The sequence below is a fragment of the Mus pahari genome, chromosome X, assembly GCF_900095145.1.
Source record: "Mus pahari chromosome X, PAHARI_EIJ_v1.1, whole genome shotgun sequence".
Lineage (NCBI taxonomy): Eukaryota > Metazoa > Chordata > Mammalia > Rodentia > Muridae > Mus > Mus pahari.
This window is the reverse complement of record NC_034613.1, coordinates 96,624,297-96,647,071: the sequence shown is the minus strand read 5'-3', so window position 1 is coordinate 96,647,071 and position 22,775 is coordinate 96,624,297. Positions and strand designations below refer to the sequence as shown.

Here is a 22,775-nt window from a genome sequence, read left to right as displayed (position 1 = left end):
AGAATCCTCAACATGATAAAAATATGAATTGCTGATGTTTATTTTGTAGTGGAATCAGTTAAAATGGAAATTAGTGGTTACATGTAATTCCATTGAGTATACTATACTTAGATATACTGTTTTTGGAAGCAAATCTAGAACAGTAGAAATACAAATATCCATTCAATAGCAATTAATGAAAAAACGAGGCCATGAATTTGAAGAAGACTAGGGAAAAGCATATGAGAGGGTTTGGAGGGAGAAAAAGGAAAGGAGAAATCTCATTAAATTACTATCAAAAAACAAAGAAAAAAAGATATTTTAAGAAAAAGAAAGATGCTGTAACAGCTAGGGCTAGGATTTACCTCAGCATTGGAGTACTAGCCTAGTAAAATTAGATCTTGAGTTTGGTCCTCAACAATAAACACACGCGTGTGCGCATACACACACACACACACACACACACACACACACACACACACACGTAAGCTGGAAAGGTTAGCATATTCAGAAACTGTTACGGGCATCCTGGAACCTTTCTAATCATCAATAATCAGCAATAAGGGAAAACTCATTTGTGTAAGTAGAGGCCTTTGTGCCAGCTAGTAGAAAAACTGCCAGCTTTAACTGGATGTATGCTATTGTACCATGTTTGTCAATCAAACACTATAGTTTACTTCTTCTTCATGTAAAGGTATACAAGAGAAGTTGCTCTACTTTTTTGGTCCCCTGTTGATTTATAGCTAGCTCAATAAGCAATTGAACTGATTGAATCTTTACTCCTTTTATTTTTTAGAGTGACAAAAAAATTAAGGGAACTATCTCCTTAGTTTCTCTCTCCTTGGAATGGGAGACATTTTCTTTTGATGTGTTTTAAGCAGTCTTGCAAACATGTGACTTACATACCCAGTAGAAACCTTTTCCATGTAGACAGTCATTTTGGGGATTGTTTTTGTGCAAGGTCATGCAATTAGTAAGTGGCAGAACTTGGACATAAGGAAGGGTGTTATTCTAAGCTGAACACTTTATTTTTCAAAAGTTTGCACAAGTATATGTTTGTGTATTTGTCCACTAATTTTTCTCTTTCTTAGCCTGTAAATTCTATAAAATTTCCATGTTTTTCTCAGTGGATACATGTTTTTCTTACAAAAAGAGGTTGTCATATGAACCCTCATGGTTTCACATGGCGTAAGGTAATAGGCTCACATTCTTTACTATGATGTCAAAGCAGCCAATGGCGAACACATTCCTTCATTGAGTTTTATGAAACATTGCATTATAAGATTATATGCTTTCAACTACACTAATTTATTACTTTAATACTTTGCTATTTGGTTAGCTGGATCTACCTTTTGTGTATTTTATGATGGACTAGCTGTAACATTTTAGAAAGTAATTATCTGCGACCTATCTTCAAAGTAGCTTTGCCCTTTCATAGACTAACAACTTTCTGTGTCAAAATCTTCACAAAAGAGCATGATTGGTAGAGACCTAGGAGACTGTAAAATGTAAAAAAAGAAATATGTTCTACATTAGTGGGAAGTATTATAGTAGATGTCTGAGTCTTCAGACTTGACTCATCTCTCCTAAGACAACAGCATAACCGCTTGAGTTATTTTTTAATATATGCTACTTATTTTATTTAGAATCCCCATCCTTATATTTAATACTGATAAATAATGTTACAATCATGAATATACTGAAAAAGTCTGTGTCTGCATCATTTCTAGTTAGAAGAAAAAGCACTTCAGACTTACCTCTAGCCACATTAAAGCATTTATCAGTAAATTGACATTTCTGGTTAGGTTTGGTGTATTTGCATCTATTAAATCTTTGATAGTCAAAGAATGCTCTGTGAAATAGAAGCATGACCATCACATGGGAAGGACTCAGAAACTGAAAATTTCTGACCCTGCCTAGATAACCTGCTCACCACCTGTATTTTAGCAAGATCCCCAGGTGATCTCTAGTCACCTTAACATCTGAGAAGCAATATTGGAAATCAAAGTCAAAATTTCTTCACTACCTAGACTTTTGAAAGCTGATGATCATAGACAAAATTTGAATTTTCTGTCCACTTTCATAAATGTAAAGAAATACGAAATCAAAGTATTTTCTGTTGTCTATTACCTGACTGATTTATATAACCTTTCTTCCATCATGAAGCTGATACTGTTTCATTAGAAGGAGACCTATAATTATATAATAAATCAAATTGTTGAGTCTAGATGAATCCACTTACTTTGATGATAGCAGTGGCCTCGCATTTGAAATGATACTTGTCATATATGTGACTCATAGGCACAATCAACAGAGAGTCACAAAAAGCATATAGATAGAAGTGCCGGGGCTCTGACAGCATTATTCAATGGGGAAGCTAAACCATTTTTCTGTTTGTTGCTAGGGTATAGTACCATAAAATTAGTGGTTTACAATAACATAAATTTGGCATTGTGGAATACTATAACCTCAGCACTTGCAAGACAGGCAGAAGAATCACAAATTTGAAGCCAAAGCTGGCTTCTTAGAAAGATCTTGCCTTGCAACAAACAAAAACAATAACATAAATACATTGTGTTATGAAAGTGATAATTATCAAGTGATTCTCGCTATATTAAAATACTTTTGTCGATAGAATTTCTATTTTGGGAATTCTAGGTGAAGAATCCATATCCTTGTTCCTCCCAGCTGTTGGAATTCACCCACATTTCTTGTCTTATAGCCTTTTTCTCTCTGTCTTAGAGCTGACAATGTTTTATTAGGACTCTGACATTTCATCATTCTTGAAGCTATTATGGTTCCATCTTCATGTTTAAGGTCCCTGGTGAGCATCATATTTAGCCCACTCAAATAATGTGGAATAAGTTTATTTATGGTTGCTGACTACCAATCTTAATTTCACCTGCAATCTTAATTTACTTTTACAATGTAACCTTCCAAGAATTAAGCTATCTCTTTAAATGGAACCCCAACATCCATATTGTAGAGTGCCAATCTTCTGAACTGTGACAGGATAAATTTCTATTAAAGCTTTCCAGGTTGGGTTCCCCACCACTTTATTAGAACAGCTTTAACAAATTTACTCAAGATTGTCTTTTAGGATATATAAAAATATTTATTTTAATACTTTATGTTGTATAATACCCTCAGTTTGGACAAAATAATCTAGACATAAAAGAGCTTATGATGTGAATTATTTTGGTAAAACAAGTTCTGAAATATGTTACTTTATATCTCTAATCTTCAATTTACTAATGATACCAGAATTATTATATTTATTATGATGTAAAGTTATTTCTAAATTTTAAACTATGATTCTATTATTTTAGTAAATTACTAAACTATGCATCCATACAAAATACCAATTGCAGGTCAACTCTTCAAGCTCTTATAAAGCCTTTCTTCCGGATGCTGTATCAACTAGACCCGTCCCAGCACTATTGCCCACTTTCCAACCTTCTGTTTTCCATAGAAGTATAAGTATTATACTGAGAAACATTATTAGACTCTCTTGACATTTTCAAATTTTGTTTTCGACTCATTTTCAAACTCAACATGGGGGCTCACAACTGTAGCCCCAGCACTTGAGACTGAAACAGGATTGTGAGGTCGATAATTGCTTGGACTATCTAACAAGAGTCTGTCTCAGAAATTAAAACAACACACACACACACACACACACACACACACACACACACACACACAGACACACACATGCAAACTCAACTCACCGGCACACAAGCACACACATAGACTCACAAATGCATGCACTCTCAACACAATTATTACAACAAAATATATGTTCAAAATTAATGTTCTAAACATAAAATATATACTTTAATCCTTTTACCTACATTAAATATGAATGATAGAAAAGCATTTGCTATATGTGGTCAGGATCAGACTATGGATAATTTATTCTATAGATTTAGATCTGTTCTGAGTGCCACAAAAGAATAAAATTATAATGAAAGAGTCAAAAACATGTCAGCTGTATAATCTTCCCTACTGTTATATCTATATGATAAAATTAGCCAAGAGAAAATGCCAAGAAATACATTAGGAGTTAATACTATTCTTTAAATACATACATGATTATAACTTGGCAATAATGTTCATGCTCAATTTTAATTTTACAAGCTTGATATAGGACAGTATCTTTAAAACAGTGACTTACTTTCAAATGTCTGAAAATTATGATTTTTTTTTTTAGAATTTAGAAGTTTTTGTACACTAATCATAAAAGAAATTGTCATGTGTATATATACACAACACAGAGAAAGATGTATATGGGTATACAGTTGTAAACTGTGGGAAGACATCTGCTGTAGTAAGAATTGAGCATCTTAAGGTGGAATATCTCCAAGACTCAAAGAAATTTTTGTCAGTTTAGGAAAGATCATGTTTTGGTTATCTCTTTCAAATAGACACTGAACAAATGTCTTTAGGGATAAGGATGTAGCTCAGTTGGTAGAGTGGTTGCCTAGCTTTGATCAGGCCCTAGATTGGATATTTAGTATCACATCAAACTAGGCCTATTGGCATGTGACTAATTTAAGCATGTGAGAGGCATAGAATGGAGGAACAGACATCCAAGATCATCCTTGGCTACACAGCCTAAGCATGAGAAAAACACAACAAACAAGCAAACAAACAGAAAAGAAGTGTTTTTCCCCTGTGGCTATTGAATTCAGAACTGTTCTCTTATAAGGCTCTTAAGTAATCCAATGTTTTCTCAGTTTATTAAAAATGTGTATAAGGATAATTATTTGTTACTTAAATCACAATTATGTATTTAATTATATATTTATGACCTACAAATATTTATAGAAACAAAATCTTTCTGTGTAGCCCAGATTAAACTTTAGCTTATGGTCCTCTTGTCTTAATCCCTCCCAGATTCTGAGATTAAAGGTGTATACAGTGTCTAGCTAATGCTATGTTCTAATATATGCACTTAGTAAAATGGCTAAATCAAGCTAATTAACATACATATTACCTTATATACTTATTGGTTTTATTCTGAGAACATTTGTAGTCTATTCTTTTATCACTTTTAAAGTAAACAATCCATTACGATTAACTACAGTCATGCTACACAATTGATCTCTGGAAATCACTCCTTTTATCTAATTGAATACTTGTATGCTTTCACCAATATCTATCCAGAATCTCTCCAACCCCAACCCCTGACAAGCATTGTTCTACTTGGAGTTGATGAGTTCATCTTTTTTTTTGTATTCTATATATAAACAAAATCATATAATCTTGTTTTTTTTCCTATTCTTGACTTATTTCACTTAGCATAATGTCCCCCAGTTCTATCTATGTTGTTGCAAATGATAAGGTTTCCTTCTGTTTTAAGGCTTAATGATATATCATTGCATATATATATATATATATATATATATATATATATATATATATATATATATATATATATATATATATATACCGCACTTCCTTTATTTAGACAACCATTTATGGACATTCAGATTGAGTTCAGCATATCTTCACTACTGTGAATATTTCTATAAGGACGCATAAGTGCATAGATTAATTTAATTTCCTTGAATATATACTCAGTAATGACATTACTGGATCATACATGAGTTCTAGTTTTAATTTTTTTGAGGAACCTGCGTAATGTATTTATAATGGTTGCACAAATTTAACTCTTTACCAACAGTTTGAGTTCTCTTTTCTTTGAGGGAAATAAATATGTTTCCAGTATTTAGGTAAAAATTGTATCTGTTTGTATATTGTTTGTCTACTATATATCTGAATGCTTATACACTGTTACTTATGCACCACTAGATGGTGTGCTTCAAGGGACTTGTCCAATGTCCTAAAGCTTGTGTACTGAAAAGTTTTCCTCCCTAGGATTTTGTGGAATGATATAAAATCCGGAACAGGAGATATAAGAAATAAGGAGTAAAAATGATTGGACATTCTAGGTCTTCCTATCACTGCCTTTAATGCAAATCGGATTCAAGAACTATAAAAAGAAGGTTTAAAGAAAGAAATATGACACTAATCTTAAAACAGATTTTACCCACCAATAAACAATCCTTCTGGGAGTAGAAAATATAAGAAGAGAAATTGGATGGAGTTATAGTGATTAAGAAATTAAGAAAGAATGGTTGAGAATATATTATCAGTATACTACAAGGAAGAAAGGTTTTCCTTGCACAGTTTGTTTAGAGACAACAATACGTAAAGAAGCATAATTTAGTGATGAAAAATGGATAAATCACAGTTCTTGATTAGTTCATCAGGCGGAACTATGAACCCTAAGATATTAATGACATTTTCTATATTCTGTATGTGGATGGGCTGTAGATTTGTTATATGAAATCAGAGTTAAAGGGAAATTACTCATGTATTGAAGCCTTATTTATGGATTTGCTTTGTGCTGGAGTATCTGTTTGAAACTGATATTTCTCCTTTTTATAATAATATGAATTTTGTCATCCAAATATATAAAATGCTTTTATAGTTTATAGATAGGCTAATTTTATCATTAATACATAATATATGCAAATATCTTAAAAGCTGATAAATTAATATCAATGAAACATTCTGAGATCCTGGGTATTTACTTGCTGAAACATTTTTCCACTTTGATATAAATATTTTCTAAGCTCATTAGAATGTAAACATTAGAACTGGACATGGTGGCTTATATTGACAATCCCAGTACTCAGGAGGTTAAGGCTTGAGTATTGACACCGATTTGAAGCTTGACTGCGATATATATTGAGTTCTAGGCCAGTCTGGGCTACAGAGTGAGACTTTGTCTTTCCCACAACAAAAAGACTCAAATATTGTAAGTGTAGCTATCTATACATGTGTATGTGGGTATCTCTGCAGTATCAGTTATGTATGTTTTCATATATTTTTGTGGATCATGTATACATGAAATTGTGTTACAATGTGTTTCTATGCCATGATGAATCTAAATTTAACTTTTTGAATCTGGTAAACATGAATAATTACACATTTAAGTTTTTTAAAATGAGGTCAGTAGACACATTTTTATGCTTTGAGGAACTTGTGCAGTAGGATTGTTTATAATATCTCCTGTCTCATAAATGACAGAACCAATTATATTTCTAAAAAAAGGCAAGAGATGTGTATAGGTCATGTCAGTAAATTGTAGTTCAATAAACAGATAATGAATATATTTTCATGCTATTAGAATATGTCAGATACCCATTAGTAGATTTTGTACATATTTTTTTTACAACATCTGTAATTCTTGTAAGTTAATAGTAAAATAAGCTAAGTAAAACAGTTTGGGTTGAGGAGAATTTTACATGTAAATGATACCCAAAAGATACAGATTCGAGAATAGATTAACATTAAGTATTTCACACATGTTCAGATTTAACATTGAAATACCAATTAATTACTATATGTTTATTCAAGTTTTCCTAAATGAAATTTAGCCTGTTTTATTGTGATATCCTTTTATGTTCAATATTTTTATACTAAACATTTTTGCATTCTTTGATATTTTAAAAATTAAACTCTTACAAATAGGAAGAATAGGATCATTCTTTCTTTTGTTACTATGGTATAATACTATATTTTCTTTGGAGTTTTATGCAAACGGTATAGGGATGGATTAGTATTTGTTAAATTATTCCTAATCATAATGATATATGCCTTTAATTCCATGACATGGGATGCAAATGCAAATGGATCTCTGAGTTCATGGCTGGTCTGGTTTATGGAGCTACTTCCAGGACAGTTGGGGCTATACAGAGAAATCAATAAACAAACAAATGAATAAAAATTTAAAGTTTGAGAAATGGCATTTACATAGAACATTATAACTTAGCAGTTATTTTAGTGGAGAGACTCATCATGAGACATTTTTTATATCCCCACTATCCACTTGAGGATGTTCAGGACCAAGAGTTCAGTTATCTGTTCCAAGACTGTGAAACTAGAGTTAAGCCCATTGAATGCAAAGATGTCTTAACTCCTAAACTATACCCTAAAAGGCCATCTGAATTTTCTGCTCATAGCCATGATGAATTAACAGCAACAAGATACAGACTTTCATCTTAAATGTCTAAAAACAAAGATACCAATATAAGAATTAATGGACTTCAGGCCTATGACAAAAGGCAGGCCAGGACAATGATTTCTGATAGAACAACAACCAACAAAATGAGTTCTTAGATCATTCCAACTCATTGCCTAGGGAACATTTAAATGATAGGCCAAACAAAAGCAACCCAAGCATCCTAGTATCTTTGAGATGAGGAGAAATAGTTTATAGAGTTAAGGATAACAGTTTAGGTACCTTTGAAGGACAATGGAATATAGACCTGAGTCCTGCACAGGGGAGGTTATCACACATAGATCTCAAGAGGTCTATAGAGAGATTGTTCAAATCTTTAAGTTGGATATGGATTGACTCAAGTGCACAAGCTGTTGAGGACAGAGAGGAGAAAAATATCACTAGAAATCAACAGGCCAAACTGTCTTCAAAGTTCACATAAGAGGCAGGTATGGCAACACCAATGGTCCCTGTACTTGGGAAGTAAAGGTAGGAGGAACAGGAGCTTAAGACTGTTCTCTGCTATGTAACACAGTCAGGGACAATTTGGACTATATGTGACATGGTTTATTAATAAATATAAATACATACATAAGTGTTCACTCACACAGGATCAATACTAATTAATGTTCCACCTAACCAAATTGGAAAGCCCCCATTGCATGATGCTTTTAGGAGGGTCCTCAAAAGACATCGTCTCAGTAATGTAGCAAATTGATTCTAGAATAAAAGCAATTTTAGATTTGCCAACCTCAGTTCTTCAAACTACTTTCAAATAACTTAAATATTTTTCCTAGCAAAGCCTAAACATACCTAAAGACTACAGATATTTCCATTAGCCCACAATAATGTTCACCATATGTAGAATTAACTGAAGATTCGGTATATTAGAATACACAGAAACAGGAAGATGTATAACTCACATTTCAAAGAGGAAATAATTAAGGCACCTTCAGGAAGAAAGATAGGTCTAGAAGACTAATTAAACCACTGTTGTTATCACATGAGATACGTTTATGAAGATTAAGAAGCAGTAGGATGAGACAAATGGAAGCTTATTTTTTTTAAGATTTATTTATTTATTATATGTAAGTACACTGTAGCTGTCTTCAGACACCCCAGAAGAGGTCATCAGATCTCATTATGGATGGTTGTGAGCCATCATGCCGTTGCTGGGATTTGAACTCACGACCTTCAGAAGAGCAGTCAGCACTCTTAACTGCTGAGCCATCTCTCCAGCCCCATGGAAGCTGTTTTGTTTTGAAATTCTAGAAATGGAAGAGTACATGACATGAAGGTTGGGTGTGATGTCTTAGCATTTTGAATTATCCAATTGCTAAAATACAGAGGGACAGAAAAATACTAAAGGCAGAAAGGGGGATGGGGGCTATACTTTTTATACAGGGAAGTAAGAGTGAGGTACCTCATTGAAAAAAGATGGAAACAGTGAAGCCCCACCTTTTAAGCACTTATAGCTTACTTAATAGAGTAATGTGTGCAATTTTCAGTACTGCATAAACCGTATGTGGTGTAGCACATTTTTAATTCCTGTTTTCAGGAGGTATAGGCAAGAGGACATGAAGTTCAACATCAGCCTCCAATACCAAGCAAGTTTGAGATCCTGCTGATCTACGTGAAAGTGTCTCAGAAAAGCCAGAAACCAAAGCCTCTCAGATGACTTAGCTGGTTGGGCTTGTGCACAGACCTGACCACCTGTTTCTGGATCCCACAAGGTGGCAGGAGAGAACCAACTCTAATCTCCAGGCACATGGAGAGTGGGGCAGAGAGGTAAAGGGGAAGGGAATGAATGAAGGAGAAAGCAAGAGAGAGAGAGAGAGAGAGAGAGAGAGAGAGAGAGAGAGAACTTTAAAACACCCGTAAACGCTAAAGATGACTAAGTAAGTAAGTAAATAAATAAATAAATGCAAGTGCAATGAAATCTAGTTCTTGGTGACAAAAAGAGTCCTTGGTTCCAGACTGAGTCCAAGGTTATCCTGGAATACATGAGAGTCTGTTTTGCAAGAAAAAAATGATCAACCCAAAGTCTTTATCAAAAATGTCAAAGCAAAATAAATGTAGTTCGCTTATGAAAGAGAGAAATGTTTCAAAAACATTCCAGCAGCAGGTGTACTCTATCAAGATTATTAAAGTTCTTTTTAGAGAAGAAGAGAAAGAAAACAAATTGAAATATGGAGTTTATAATAGTAAAAATAATACTGGAAATAGTACATCTGTGGGTGAAAAAAATGAAAGATCTTTTTTATTTAAAAAATCATATTAAAAAACCACTCCTTAATTTTTTAATGAAAATTTATTGAAAGCTTTAAAACATAATAAGACATTATTTAGCAATGAAATAAAGACTAGTGAGAGAAGAAATTAAAGGATATCATTGGAAGATACTTTTGTGTGAAATAGTACATATAACTTAATAAGGCAATAAGTTCAACATGTATACCACTGTCTCCAAAGAGTTAACTAAAATAGGGGAGCAAAGTGTGAGTGACCCAATAAGTTAGAATCACAAAAACATTTGATGAATACAAAAACTAAAGACAAAGAATAAATAATAAATACAAAAATATTAATAAAGACAAAAAGTAAAGACAAATAATGGGTTGGACAAATAGACAAATAGGGAATAATTAGGCATATTAAACACTTAAACTCAACCATATTGATGTTTATGTCAATTAAAAACTGTCAAAATAGGACATCTAAAAGGCATAAACTGCCTACAAGTAACTTACATTAAATAGGAAGACACAGACATATATAAGTGAATGAAAAAATGTAACATGAGAAGAAAGCTATATTATATCAATATATCATATAAGAATTAAAAAGGAGCTGGGCAGTGGTGGCGCACACCTTTAATCCAAGTGCTTGGGAGGCAGAGGCAGGTGAATTTCTGAGTTCGAAGCCAGCCTGGTCTACAGAGGGAGTTCCAGGATAGCCGGAGCTATACAGAGAAACCCTGTCTCAAAACGCCCCCCCACACCCAAAAAACAAGAATTAAAAAGGAAAAAAATATTGCTAGGGATGAAGATGGCAATTCTTTTTAATAAAGGGATCAATTAATTAAAACATAAAATGCTTAAACAGTTTGTATCAAATAATAGCACTCTAAAATTTGAAACAAAACATAAAAAAGAAACAATGACACTTGCATTCTGAGAGCTGAATACCTTTTCTTAGTATTTGCTACAAATATAGAGTCAAAAATCAATTACATTTTAAGATTTATGTGGCACTCTCAGTCAGCTTAACTTAGTTGATTAATATAAAAACAATAACAAAATACATGTAATAGTAAGGTGCTCATAGAAATCTCATCAACATGGACCTATTTAAGGATATCAAACTGTCAAAAAATCAATAAAACAAAACAAACAAAAAACTCCTAGAAAGGATGTTCTCTGGTCATAACACAGTGAATCTGAAAATCAGTAATTGAAATATTTGAGAGATCGCTAAATTTTGGGAAACAAAACATTACACCCACTACCTGGAAAAAGGAGGAAGTAACATTTAAAGGCAGAAATATATGAAACAGAAAAGAAAGTATTTAAGAAGTCAACATGCTATCTTTGAGAAAAAGCTATACTATATATAAATGTATATAGGCGTGTAGCCAGAAATCTGATGAATTAAACATAAAGTGAAAAATTATTAAAATGATTCCAAATAAATTGGAAAAATCCTTGGTATGGTTGCCCACACCTACAGCCTGAGTACCTGAGGGGTAGATTCAAGAAGATCTGGAATTCAGTGTCACCCTCTGTTATATGTGATTTTGAAGCCAGCGTGAGAGGAAAAACATGCATACATTAATCAACTATTAAATTACACGACCCCATGTTTTTAAATAAATAAATCCACAAGTGGGAAAGAAGGTGTCAAAGAGCAAAATGTCAGAGTCAATGATTAAGTAATATATATTAGTCTAATTATCTCAGTATATTTAATACTAGTGTTCTAATAACTCTAAAGACATTGATTGCTTGTCACGTGGTGGCGACACATGCCTTAAACTTGGGAAAAAGAGGCCCACTTATCTGTGAGTTGGAGGCCAGCCTAGTCTACAGAGTGAGTTCCATGACAACCAGGCCTACACATAGAGAAAGCCTGTCTCAACAAACAAACAAACAAACAAACAAACACCAAAAACCGCCAAAATTAAAACAAATAAAAAAGACTTAAATTATCTGCTTTATAAAAAGGATTCACTTTATATTATAGTAACAGATTAGAAGTAAAACAACAGAAAATGTTATATTGAGACACAGACATACTAATAAACACCCTGAATTATATAGATTAACATCAAGCTTAGTTGAATGCAAACCAAGGAAAAACACAGGAATATAGATGGCCTGTAGAAAATGACTATTGAAAAAAGTTCAGTATACCAAAATATATGATAGTGCTCAAATGTCCATGTGCTAAAAAACAGATTTTTTAAAATACATAAAGCCAAAACTGATATAAAGAAAAAAAGAAAAAAAATCTATCTATATTTGAAGACTTCATTCTTTCAATAACAGATTTAAAAGATAGTCAGAAAAACCAGTAAGTATATAGAAAGCTCAAACAGCGATATGAGACAATGTAATCAATTGACATTTACAGATACATTCATGCAACAGTAGAATACATAGTCCTTTAACTGTACATGGAACATTTAGCAATAAAAATTAAAGCTCCCCAAAGAACTTTGGAAATGAACAATACCAAGCAGACTTGAAAAGAAATCAGAATTTAGAGAAATGACTGACTATATATGGTTAAGTTTCCCTCTTTTTATGTAACTCAAAATATATTCTCCACTTTCACAAGTAGAAATCAATAGCAAGAAATATAATACTTACACATTTTAACTAAACTATAAATAAAGGGACTTTGAAAGTACTGTAAACTGAAGGGTAACTTTAAATTATTACCACAATTTGCAGACCATGAATAAAGTACTTATTAGAAATTTAAATGTATAATGGTAATTGCTTATATTTGTGAAAATATATCTCAAAACAATGGTATAAGACCTTCCGTAAGAATCTCTTTTAAGTGTAAATTGAATCCAAACAAACCAGAGTGAAGGGAAGAGCAAACAGTAAATAGTTAGAGCAGAAATTAAACATAAATGTAAATGAAGACAGAAAAACTTTGACAAAAATCAATGAAGTGAAAAACTAGTTCTTTCAGATCAATATAAGTGATAAACTTGCCAAGCTCACAAGAAAGAGGAAAGAAACACATTACCAATACCAAGAAGGAAAAGGATAAATCACTGCAGACTCTATAGTCATTAGACAAGTAGAAAGGAAATGGAATAAATTCACGCTTTGGAATTCAGCAATTTAGATTAAATGAACAAATTCCCTGAAAAACAGAGGGCCGAAACTCACTCAAACTTCGATCATTTAGATAATATAGGAATAATAGCAGTTTAACACCTCACAGGCATGGCAACCATGGTTTTATTTGTGTGTGTGTGTGTGTGTGTGTGTGTGTGTGTGTGTGTGTGTGTGTGAACCTATGTGGAAGTTGAAGGATATTTTTCAGTGTGGATCCTGAGGATCTAAGTCATCATTAGGCTTGGTGTCAAGTACCTTTATCCTCTGACTTAGCTTGCTGACCCTCTATAGTTGTATTTGGAAATTTTAAACAAAGATTTAAAATGAAATATAGCAGTTATATGTAATCTCTTTTAGAATATATAGAGAAAATCTATTTTGTTACTCATTAGCATAGTAGCAATGCTAAATATAGCACAAGAGAACCAGAAATACCCCCCAAAATATAGAGACTCAAAAGTGGTGATAGAAATATTTATAAGTCAACTCAAATGATATGTAAAATCAAATGCATGTACCATAACTGGGGTTTATGCTAGGAATGGAGGTAGTTTTACCATTTCAAAATCAAATAACATAATTTACCATGTCAAAATATTAGAGAGCAACAAATACTGTCATCTCAGTAGATATGCAAATACATGGAAAAATTAATCACTTACTGATGCTGTTGATGGTGTTCCATTTAGTGAAAATACAAGACATTCTTATTAAATAATAAGAGTAATATTGATAAATCTACAAATAATATTATACTTAGTGGTAAAAGACTTAATCTTTGCTTCAGAAATTAAGCACAAGGGCGAAATATTATACTGATTAAGTAAAAAAAAAAAAACCATGCTGTAGTTCCCAGCCAGTGTAATAAGTCAAGATAGAGAAATAAAAGACATAAATATTGGAAAAGAAGTAAGCCTATCTGTGTGGATGGTGTAAGCTTAGAAATGTACCAAGCACAAAATAAAAGGCTTCTGCAAGTAATATGTGAACTGTGTAAAGTTTTCAACTGCAAACTCAACATAGCAAATCAACAGTGTATCAATAAAATGATAAAGAACAACTGGATATTTAAAAATGAATGAAATTTACTATAACACCCTACTGGCATATATGAAATATGTTTGTATAATTTTGACATTGCAAGTGTTTGATCTGTATATTGAAAAACCAGAAATCAACATGTAACTAAATACTTTGATGAATTAAGAAACGTAATAATGCTAAGATAATGAATTTCATTAAACTCATCTATCGATTCAGTATAACCACAGACACAGTCACAGCAGGATTCCAAACTAATGGCCAAAATTATATGAAAAGTTATTGGGTATCGAATAGTGTAACTCAAGCAAAACTAATATAAAAAGCAGAGTCAATAAAAGGGGAAATAAATGTCATCAAAATTAAAACCCCTGATCTGTGGAATATTTTGAAATTTTAACTAAAATATGATTACATTATTTCCCCCTTCCCTGTCCTGACAACCTCTCCCACATTCCCTTTCTTTATCTCTTCTCAGCCTCTCAAAGTTGTACTGTAAAAATTTTAATTTGAACATATATTTTTCTGATGAAATATATTCTGATTATGGTTTCCCATCCCACAATTCCTCCAAGATCCCCTACACCGTTCCACCTATCTTGTTTATATAAGTATCTTGTTCAAATATTTCCCAAGTACTTCAGGTATTTTTGAAATCAAAAGCAGTTTTCAGTGTTCACTATATATACTGAATTATATATGCTTTATCAGAAGTAGTACCTTCAGGGCTGTCTTTCTATTTGATATCACTTTTTAAATTAGTACTTTAAAAGTTTAAAATATTATACAAGATACATAGATGGCAAAAGAGTGTATGTGCTTGTTCAACATCATGAATCATGAGGAAAATACAAAGTAATGGAACCATAGTTATGCATAAATCACACATTTCAACCACATTTTCAATAGTCTTGGCAGTAACAAATGCATATGAGGAAATAAAGTAATGTAACCTTTCATTGAATATTGCATTTGAAATCATGTAACTTAGACACTTAAGCATATGACTCAGCAATACCACTCCTAGGTATTCATGCAAAAGAAGTGAACACTTACTTGTATGCATAAAATTGCACATACATTTTCTTAGCCACTTTGTATATAATTGCCAAGAACTTGGAAGAACCCAGATGTTCATCAGGAAAGGACTATTTTAAGGAAGGTATATTCACATAGTAAAATAAACCTCTGAAAGAAAAGAGCAAACTATTGAAAACACAAATTAGTCTGACATACAATATGCCGAATGAAAAGAGCAAATCTCAGAAGACCATGCTGTATGATGTCATATATTTGGAATTCTTAGTGGGTGACACAAACTGGAGTTGCTGGAGGCATTGATTACAACGAGGTAGTGTAAAAAATATTCGGGAGGGCTTGAAATATTTTATATTTTGACTGCCATCATAGATTTATGACCATATACATTTGCCTTACTACAACAATACTTTCAAAAGAATGAGTTTTGCTGCATGAAATTTAAAACTGAATAACAGTAATGTGTAAAAAGGACGATGCTGATACAGGCATATTTGTTGAAGATATATGTGGCTTTTATTAGTCTTGACTCCATTTTGTAAACACCAGTGGCTGACCTAAAACTCAAAATTTTAATACTAAAAATGTATTATATCTGAATTAGAGATAGATTTGTCTGGTCATCTCATTTATAAAAGTTTCAAAGATGAATAGTTGTTAATGAATTTTCAGGTAAGTTAAGCAGTGAAGACATCGTTTAAACATTGGACTTTAAAGTGTGTGATTTAAATATGGCATCAAATATGTAAAAGCAGTATGATATCAGGATTTATCTGGAATATTTCCACCTAAATGTACAATCTTGGATATTAGGAATATCTAAGGAAGCTGTCATTTCTAGAAGATGTATGCCTTAAGTATTCCTAAAGCAACAAATTTTAAATATTTAGTCATTGCTCTGGTGGTTTGAATATGATATACTGAGCATAATTTATCTTTTCTCATTAGCTCAGCGTCCTTATTAAAACACTGAATCTTGAAGCTAAAATGAACATGAGAAATTTGATCCTTGAAATTAATAATTTAAGGGCTTATTTATATTAACAATACAAATTACATTGTGGAGAATTTGAGAAAAGTGAACTCAAATTTCTGTCTTGTAGGAACTGAGATTAATTAGTAGGCAAGTCAAATTGTGCAGCCCAGCATTTTACAGACCAGGAACAGTATGCTCAAGGAAATTAGGTGATTTGCTGAATAGAAAGCAGATCAGCTTAAGTATCATACAGGCTGTCTTATTCCTATGGTCTGGTGTGTGTTGGGTGAATGAGGAGATGCATAGAATATGAAACTAGAGAATTTTGAGGCAAGGCTAAATGGTCTGTGATTTCAATAATTAGTTATTCAATTCAGAACTTCTTTCCATGCAAATCCAATGACTAATTCCATGGAACCAATGGCATGCCATTTTGTTTTCTACATGGATTATTTTAAAAGAAATATTTCTGATTATTGCTTTGTATTGCCAATTTTGGCTGTGTGTTCATTTAATATAGACAAACATAGCTATGATGGGTAAAAATAATGACATCTTTTTCAGATGGGTTATTTAGTAACTTAAAAGAAAAACAGCTCCTTTCAGCAAAAGTGTCTTTTTGCTGTTAGTGCTGAATTTAAGGGAAAGACTTAAAAAGTCCTTAGCATTTCTATAGATGTGTTTGGTGTTCAGTCTCTTGCATTTGCATATTAGTTATCAGTGGAGAAGTCCAGCTGTTCTTTATAAAGTAAGTGTAGTGATTGTAGCCAGCCAATAGGAAAATAGTTTATCCTATATTTCTAGGGAGGAATGCTCACACTTGGATATCAACTGCATCCTGTAGTGTAGGATTTTACTGTAGATGCAGTTGTACAGGAAAGGATCAGAGTGATTTTCCTAATTGTGCATTCATAATTTGAATTCGCCACCCTCAGAATCCATTCCAGGGTACCTTGCTTCTAAATCAGATGAGGTATTTCAGGTATTTGACTTCCATCTAGTTTCTGGATCTTCTTCTGATTGTGGTTGAACCATTTAGGGTAAACTTTGAGAGTTGGAACCCATAACAGTACAAATTGATTTGATGGATATTGTCCCTACCTACTGTTGCAATCATCCTTGAGTGCTTGGTCAAGTTGACATTCACATTACTGAGCATCCTTCCGTACGCTCCTTCAGAAAGTTAATGGAGGTCTTTATTTCTGGATGATCCTGAAAGAAACTCTACATTCATTTCTCCTGTGGCCTCTCCTACATTTAATTTCCTTTAATCATATCTCTTAACAGAGAAGGGTTTGTGTGAGCAAGGAGCAAAGTTTTAAAAATAAAAAATAAAAACCCAATAACATACTGTAGAGTATGGTTAGACTTTATGATTCATTAATTTTTTTATTGGATGGATTTAATATAAGTATTGAGAGCAGGGGGAAATAATTTGTATTTCCATATTGATGACCTTGATTGTTTCAATACACTGTATACTAGGGAAAATGTTTGGTATTTTGGTTGTGGCAGTTTTCTAATTTTAAGGAATAACTTCCTCAAGAAATTCTTTCTATGTGCCAAATTTTTAACAGAAATCCGAAATTCCCTTAATCAAATTACAAATGCTCTTTTTTTAAAAAATGCACTACTATAATTCATCCTTTAAAAATAGTGTTTGACCTGCCATTTTCTTGGAAGATACACAAGATTTTTAGTAAACATCTTGTCCATTATCAGGAAAAGTAAATTTACATTGTCTACTTTTGATGGTGTCCATTTAATTTAAAAAGACAAGAGTTTCCACGCGGCTTTAGTAAGTTATACTCAGTTTGAATTTCCATTTAGCTGCTATAGTTATTAAAATAATCATTTTAGATAGTATTACCTACAGCAGCAGCACTTTCATGGTTATTAACCATATTGAGCTGAGGGTGTTTGGAAACCCTTTTAATCCTAGCATTTGGTAGAGGCAGGAAGATAAGGAGTTGGAGCTCAGCCTGTCCTAGAGCAAAATCAAAACAAACAAAAAATTAAAAAGACAGGTTTTAAAATATATGATAAAAATTTCTTTTTAACTCAGAATGAGGGGGAAAAAAGAGTCCCCTTTGTTTCTGAGCACAGCTTCTGACTATTAAGACATATGCCAGATGCTTTTCTTGACATAGAACAGTGAGTGTCCCTGTTGATAATTGACTGCGTATGGCTAACACCATCTCTGGCTTTACTAGCCATAAATATTTATTTCCGTGAAAACTGTTTTCCCCATGTATTGACACTAACCAGATAAGAGCTTGACTCTTTTTCTCTTTTTCGTTTTCTATGTTACTTTACTGTCTTTGAAATTTGTGCTTTTCCAAGCAAATTAAATATTTGTATATATTTTTCAAGGGGAAGCTGTCTCCCTTTAGCACACAAATTACTGCCTATTACTGAGGATTAATTAATTTACATAAATTGTGCAGCTTAGAAACACTGAAATTGTATCAAAAACAAGTGTTCAAAATCTACACCTACCAAATTTTTATTCAAATTTTCAGAGTATCTTCTTTTATTTTTAGATGAATCTACGTTCTGTATTTACTGTAGAGCAACAAAGGATTTTACAGCGTTATTATGAAAATGGAATGACAAATCAAAGTAAAAATTGCTTTCAGCTCATATTACAGTGTGCACAGGAGACTAAGCTGGACTTCAGTGTAGTCAGGGTAAGTATTGAGGTCTTGCACTTGAATTTATAGCTTTTTATTACAAATGATATTTGCTTACTATAAGAAAAAACTATTCAGGGTATGAAGTCCTAACTTTATACACAGCTTCATTTCCCTGATGTAAAAATATTATTTTGATAAAAAAAGAAACCCACCTAGTATCTATTTTTTATAAATACCTTGAAAATACTAAAACCCTTGCAGTATGAACATATCTCTTATATAAATCTTTGAACTAATAAATATCAATAACATGATTAGTGAAACAGAGATTTTTCTGAAGCAATTACAATTACCTATCTTTTTTTGTTGTTATAGTTAGAACTTTTCCTCTCACATTTAAGATTTGAGAGTTTCTCTTTTCAGGAAAGTACAATTGGTTTTACGGATGTATTTTCTTTCTAAGTAAAATGTATATATTTAATGGTTAGCAAGTATGATACAGGGAATCCCAGAGGAAGAAATTATTTCAACCATTCTTATTCTGTGTAAAAATAAAATCAAAGCTACTCCACATTCCTGAACAGCAATGAGGTAATAGAGAGGAGGCAAATGATAAATCTAATAGAACTAGATTTTATTGGATGCATCGGTCCTTTCATGTTTATTTAAACATTCTACAAATCCTTTTGGTGTGGAACCCTACTGATTCAAAGATTAACAACTTTCCTGTCCATGACATTCACTAGGCTAATTTTGGGAAAAGAGGAATATATATTTTTCAGTTTATTTTGCTGTACAATTGTACCTTCAAAGACACTAGAGAAGATCTTTAGATAGAGAGATTTCAAAATTATTTCTTAAGAACTTAAAAATTTATTCACTTTCAAATAGGAGATTATGCCATGAATTACAGGGTAAGTATTGTCTAAGATCAACTATTAGATTCACATTTCTATAAAAACTAGAAATATCTCCTTTTGGTAGCTCTAACTGCACCATTTAAATTAAAAATAATAAAATATTTCAAGTTGAGGAGATTGTGCTGTATAAAAACAAACTCTTTTTCCAACTGCTATTTCCTTGGACTTCCCCCCTTGTCTCATCATTACTTTGAAGTAAATCATCTTCCAGGCAACTGAAATGTGGACCATCTTTTAAATTTCAAATTCATTATTGAATTCTTCACCTCATAACTAATTCTATTATATTTGAATATAGAAATATATTTTTACTGCTCATGGATTGAAAATCTAAAGCAATGATAGTAATAGGTTTCAATTCTTAGAATGTAGTATTGTGACTATAATATTGTATAGATATAAGGACTTGTGTAAAGCAATCAATTTTCTTCATTCCAGGAAATTATCAGTTGTATACAAAGTCAGTATTTCAAATCTACATTCCAACATAATATTCATTCTTTTTCCACTCAGACAAAGGCTCAGCAGAGCAGGTTGTACATTTTTAAATCTACAATCTCCCCCATATTTTGCTAATTATACACCCCACTCGAGAGAGATCTTTATTATTTTTATTATGTTGTTTTTTCTGAAGAATTTTAAGTATTATATTATTTGCTCTGTATATAGTAAACATGTATGTATATGTATAAAGTGAACTTAAAAGACTGACTAAAACCTCCAAGTAAAAATAATCACTATGAAGTAAATGGACAAGAGAACATTGAGATATAGAAAAAGGTGAAGTGATTTAGAACAGGGAAGTATGAAAATGCTGTAACGAGACCCAACTAACCCTCAAAACGGAAGAAAAAAATGTTCTGACATTAAGTAGTGGTAATGGTTATAAAATACTGATGATATTAAATATCTCTGTACTGAAAAAAGAGATTTAGAGGTAGTAAATGTAAAAGGCAGAACTGCAAGAGAATTTTATGACTTCCAAATATTGGCAATTCAAACATTTTCCTTTCTTTTTTCCTATGAAGACTTGGCTTGCTAGATCATCATCTTTGATTCTCATTATCCTAGTTTGTCTGACATGTTTTTCATTTTCCTTTCGATGAATGAGGCATTTACAAGGAGTGGACATTTATATCTGATAAGCATTGCTAAGTTTTTGATCTTATATCTGAGCAGCTTTGGATAAGGTTTAATTTTTGTAGCCCTCAATGAATTTTCTTTATTTACAACATTTTAGGAAGAAGTATTTCTTAAGTACATATTTTTGTTCTTTTCTTTGATAGGAAACTTGGAAAATAATTGTACTCTTAGTTTTTTTGTTGTTTAGTGTTTTCTTATTAAGAGTTTATTGGCATATGTCAATTATACTTAATGAATTTCATTACGTTGTTTTTATGTTCCCCCTTCTGGATCAAGAGTGTTGTAATTTTTTTAAAAAAATTACACTCTATGGCTTATTCAGTGCACTGTTGAGCTGGGCGTGGTGGTGCACACACAGAACTACAGCATAAGGGAGGCAGAGGTAGGAGAGTCCCTACAAGTTCAAGACCACCCAGTCCACGTAGTCCAACCCTGTGTCAAAAAAGAAGCTGTACAAAATTAACTTTGATGATTTAAGAAAACAGATATTGCCATGCAAAAGCATTAAAATAAATCCCAATGTTTTAAAAAAATATGAAATCTGCAGAAATACCCTCCACAAAAATAAATAAGTCTTTAAGGTTGTTTGAATATTCTAAGTGTTTATAAACCAGACAACTGTAAATTTGATTATATTTGTAAGATGATTGATTAAAATGTTAATATACAGTAATATAGTCACAGTTCTTTCTTCTTTGTCCTCCCTCCATGTCCTCCCATATATGCTTTCCCCCATGTCCTAGCATATATGCCTCCCCATTCTCCTTCAAATTCATGGCTTCTTTTTGCACTTGTTATTGCATGCATATAATTATGTATATGCATATATATTCCTGACTATAACCTGTTCAGTCTGTATAGTTTTACTTGTATGTATGTTTCTAGAACTCTGGCCCTGGACAATCAATGTCCAGTTCTTCCCTGGGGAAAACTACCTCTGCTGCTTCCAGGTTTAATCAGTTGCCTCTAATTCTTTATATACCATTGAGACCTAGTAATTTTCTAAAATAACCACTCTAAAATCAGATGTGCTTGGAGGCACACCTGTAATCCTAGCAGAGGGATTGGGAGAAAAGGGCAGGGAGGACTCAGGAAATCAAGGTCACCTGTGGGTACATAACATGTTGAGACCATCCTGGCTGGCATGAGAGCCTGTCTCAAAAAACATAAGCATTAAGTGTACAAAGAGAATTCTTCAGAATTGAAATACGAACCTTACTGCTAATATTAGGTGAATTGTTTTTCTTCTAAGATTATAATGCTCCCACAAAATTTACCCCAAGTATTTTATTTCAATCAACTGTGAAATATTTTTACTGTCTGTACTGATAGTTTTAATTTTAAATCACCAGTTCGAAGCAGCAAGGCATAGTTATGTGACCTTAACATATGGAAGATGGAAACAGGTTATTTAGAAATTTGTGCTCATCCTGTGCCTTTTAATAAATTCACGAACAGTCGGGTTATATGATACTCTGTCTTAAAAGAAATATAAATCATGCATCTAAACTAATAGACAATAATAGTACTCTAGTATGTAATTTTAAAGTATCTCAGATGCATAAGTGCAATTAATATACTGATTCTTTTAATAATTGGGCTAGAAATATA

At 32.4% G+C, this 22,775-nt stretch overlaps 1 protein-coding gene across 2 annotated transcripts in view; it reads left to right on the top strand.

The window, feature by feature from the left end:
- The window catches only part of Hdx (highly divergent homeobox), a 115,133-nt gene that overhangs the window by 3,967 nt on the left and 88,391 nt on the right, over positions 1–22,775 (top strand). Inside the window, exon 2 of one of the 2 annotated variants that reach the window (XM_021188212.2) lies at positions 19,009–19,155. The exons of the other annotated variant lie outside the window; for it this stretch is intronic. Coding sequence (XP_021043871.1) covers positions 19,009–19,155 — 147 coding nt within the window. The remainder of the gene's footprint in view (positions 1–19,008; positions 19,156–22,775) is intronic. 2 annotated transcript variants of the gene reach the window in all.